This window comes from Oryza sativa, chromosome 5, assembly GCF_034140825.1.
Source record: "Oryza sativa Japonica Group chromosome 5, ASM3414082v1".
Lineage (NCBI taxonomy): Eukaryota > Viridiplantae > Streptophyta > Magnoliopsida > Poales > Poaceae > Oryza > Oryza sativa.
In genome coordinates this window covers 20,255,025-20,259,041 of record NC_089039.1, presented here as the reverse complement: position 1 = coordinate 20,259,041, position 4,017 = coordinate 20,255,025, and the positions used below count along the sequence as shown (strand labels likewise).

Genomic DNA, 4,017 nt, shown 5'->3' with positions numbered 1-4,017 from the left:
GTCCCATATTTTCCCCTAGATGCGCTACATGGTTGTACTCGTAATCGTACCACAGCACTATAAAATCCACAGATAGATCCATATCCAGCGATCCATCCAGCCAGCCAGCCAAGGCAGCAACGTGACGATATCCACCTCGAAGATACACACGAGCCAACAAGGGCAGGCAGGCACGAGATCAGTTCCAGAGGCCGCAAACAAAGCGCGCCCAAGATCGATGTGATCCGGGGGACGACATGCCCACATGAGGACAAACCAAACTCCAGCTAAGACACCACCACCTCCTCACATCTCATCTCATCATATCCAATCCCAATTCCCCCAACAAAATCCCACCACCTCCTCCTCCTCCTCGTCTCGTCTTCCCTCGCAGCACCAACACCGCCGAGATCTCTCTTCTTCTTTCTTCCTTCTCCGATGCGAAGGGGGAGGAATTCGCAAGGGAACAAGCGAGGAAACAAACAAAGCAACCAAAGATGGCACAAAAATAGCTTTAAGTAAGTGAGCGAAGCAGGCAGGGCAGGCAGGCAAAGGCCACTAGTTAAACTACACGGCCACACCCCATCTGATACTACTCTCATCTCAGCCTAGAGAGAGAGTGTGTGAGATAGTAGTAGCGAGCAGGATATCATCATCACGGCAGCAGCAGCAGCAGCAGCAGCAGCAGCAGAAAGAGAGGAGAGAGATTGTGCGTGTGTGAGGAGAGAAAAAGGCTTTGAAGAGGAGAGATCCACCTCGAACTAGTAGCCCCCGAGTCCCCGAGTCCGGAGTCCTCTTGTTCTTCTTCTTCGTTGCTGCTGGTTTGGTGGGAAGAAGAATTGGTGCGTGTGTGTGTGTGAGGATGAGGGAGGAGGAGGAACCGAGCTGGTTCGCGCGGTGGGAGGAGCAGCTGCCGGCGCCGGACGAGCTGATGCCGCTGTCGCAGTCGCTCATCACGCCCGATCTCGCGGTGGCCTTCGACATCCCGACGCATGGGGGTGGTGGTGGTGGTGGGGTGGGCGGGGGTGTTGTCGGGGGTGATGGGGTGGGAGGTGGAGGTGGTGGTGGTGGTGGTGGTGGCGGTGGCGTGGGGGCAGGGGAGATGAACGGCGGGGCGTCGTCGGCGGCCGGGTCGAGCGGCGGCGGCGGCGGCGGGGGAGGTGGCGACGAGCCGGCGCGGACGCTCAAGAGGCCCCGGCTCGTGTGGACGCCGCAGCTGCACAAGCGGTTCGTCGACGCGGTGGCGCACCTCGGCATCAAGAACGCCGTCCCCAAGACGATAATGCAGCTGATGAGCGTCGATGGCCTCACGCGCGAGAACGTTGCGTCGCACCTCCAGAAGTACCGCCTCTACCTCAAGCGCATGCAGGGGGTCGGCAACGGCGGCGGCGGCGGAGGAGGGGGCGGCGCCGGCGCCGGCGGGAGCCACTCCTCCGGCTCCGGCACGGACGCCGCCACGGAGCACCTCTTCGCCACCGGGCCGGTCCCCTTCCTCCCGCCCGGCCGCGCCCCCGCCGGCGGGGACCCGTACCCGCCGTTCGCCCCCATGGGCGGGCACCACCACCACCCGCCGCAGATCGGCCACTTCCACCACCACCCCGCCGCGCGCCCGCTCGGCCACTACGGCTCCGGCCCGGGCGCCGGCTTCGACCACGGGTTCCTCAGCCGGGCCGTCGCCGGAGGCGGCCCGCCCGTCGGCCCACCGGGGATGCACCACCGCATGGTCGGCCCCGCCGCCGGCATGGCGATGATGGCGCCGTCCCCCTTCGCCGAAGAGCTGGAGCTCGGATCCCGAGGAGGCGGCGGCGGCGGCGGGCGCCGCGAGCTTACTCTGTTCCCGACGACCGGCGACCACTGAGGCAAGCAGACAGACAGACCGACGGCGGCGAGCCGGCGACGGGCACCGGGCTTCCGTCCTCGGGTACATACAATTCGTTCGCTTCATCTCCCCCTCTGCTAGTTCCCCACCAGATCGGCATAGGAATCGAGCAAGTCCCATCGCATCATCGAGTCCCAAGAATTCTTGGGAATTAGCACTCCACCGCTCATGTCTCAATCCAATCCGTATTGCTCCCAAAACTCTTGCCCCTCCCCATTTGTTGCTGCTGTTCTTGTGTTGCTGCTGCTATTTGTCATTGCTCTTCCAGTTCTCACCTCCTCCTCCTCCTCCTCTTCTCCTGTTCTTGTCTTTGATGACATAATTAAACTTAGCCTTAGAGAGGATGATTATTTAGAGGGTAAAAAGGAATTGTGACAGTTTGGTAGTACTTCCATCTTTGTCGTCCAAGAACACCTCATCAAAAAAACAAAAGAGAAAAAAAATCAAATCATTGTGATTGCGCCATGGAGGATCCGGGGTCAAATTGCTCTGCTCATCCTGGTGACTGTCACTCACTTGGTTCTTGAGTGATACAACTCCAACCAAACAAGTGATGCAATCAACTGCCACTGAGAAGATTGCATGGGTGTAATTGGCAAGTGTGATATAGGCAGAGGATTGAATAATTGGCAAGGACCCACTCCAGGAGATGAATAATTCTGAGGATTAAGCTTTATTTGTTGTGAATGAATGATGATAATTAGGCATGTCTTGGTGAGCTCAGATCATCTTCCGAGTGGCCAAAGAGATTCATAGCTTAGCTTCTACCTTAGTGTTTTGAGGAGTATGTGTAGCAAGGGTTTCAGAGCAACTCGAATTGGAGTTTGTTTGTAGTAGCAATCACTTGTAAATCAGCGGTAAATTGCCTCTCGTTTTCCTCGTAGCCGTGAGATGAAAGAAAAAAAAAGAGAGAGAGAAGAAGATCTTCTTGAGTTGTGCTAGTACAGTGATGCTTTATGTTCTTGTACATTGAACCCTGTTCAGTTCAAGTCAAAATTTTCACATTATCTGCATCTCTTGTGGATGACCAACATGTCGCTGTTCGGCAAGGGAACTCTTTGTCCATCTTATTCACCACAATTAACTACCCGTCCTAAAATAATAACGGGTTGATATAGCAGCAATTAGGATTTAAATCAGCAATTAGGATTTAAATCAGTACAGAGAAAAAAAGAGACCAAAGTACCGTCATAAACAGAATGGTAGTAATGATGTGCGCGTAGATTAGGGACAGATAAAACCATAGAAATTAACTGTTTGGGCAAATGTTAGGAGCTAGAAATGAACTTTTTTCAAAAAAAAAAAAAGACGAAGGGAGTACATATATATACATCATGGTAGGCAATGCATATACTCAATCCGTTCTAAAAATGTAAGCATTTCCTAGGGTTCAAAATCTATTTTTACTATATAATCATTTCTTCATCTAACTAATCACGCCATATATTTTTAAAATTTTTTACATACTTTATTATTTTAACGAGCATAAATATTTCCAAGTTAACCATAGTTTCTACTCCTCCCGTTTTAAAAATAAATTATATTTTGTAAGTGAATTGTATCCATACAAAAGTTATTAAAGCTATTTTATACTAGTAGTGTGCACTCTCCGTTTCAAAGTAAGTTTATTTGTATAACAGCGAGAATCGAATTTATTTTTATATTTTTTAAAAAAAGAAAATTTATTTTTGGAATGAAGCGTGTATTTTGGAACAAAAGGAGTATGATTCTGCTAGTGGCGCCATGGTGGTACCGTGGTAGCATCGGTATGTCAAGCTGTGAATCTGTCCGTCGATTAAACTAGTAGGAGTAGTACAGCAAGTAGTAGCACCAGTACAGTAATGTTCTTCACCTGATCTGATCCAGGTAGAGGTTGACGAGTCCAAGGATGGGAGTATCAGCATGACCGTATCGCTGATACCGATGGCCAGTGGAGAGGCGAGAGATTCTGCGCAATGGGGACGAGACGGAGACGGAGACGGAGGCGTGTGTCGCTGCTGCTGCTGCTGCGTTGATTTCAGAGGAGGAGGAGAAGGCGTTGGGAGGAGAGGTGGTGGCAGGAGGAGGAGGGTATTGATGATGATTCTCCGAGGAGGAGAGGAGCATGTAGGAGTAAATGTTGGTGTTGAGCGTGACGAGGCGTTGAGTGATGTGACCAC

The 4,017-nt window shown here is 52.0% G+C and overlaps 1 protein-coding gene across 1 annotated transcript; it reads left to right on the top strand.

Moving 5' to 3' along the window:
• The first annotated feature begins 299 nt into the window (after window positions 1-299).
• On the top strand, window positions 300-2,865 carry LOC4338783 (transcription factor MYBC1). Its single transcript, XM_015784765.3, has one exon. The coding sequence runs from the start codon at window positions 842-844 to the stop codon at window positions 1,835-1,837; it is 996 nt and encodes a 331-aa protein (XP_015640251.1). The 5' UTR covers window positions 300-841; the 3' UTR covers window positions 1,838-2,865.
• The last annotated feature ends 1,152 nt before the right edge of the window (window positions 2,866-4,017 follow it).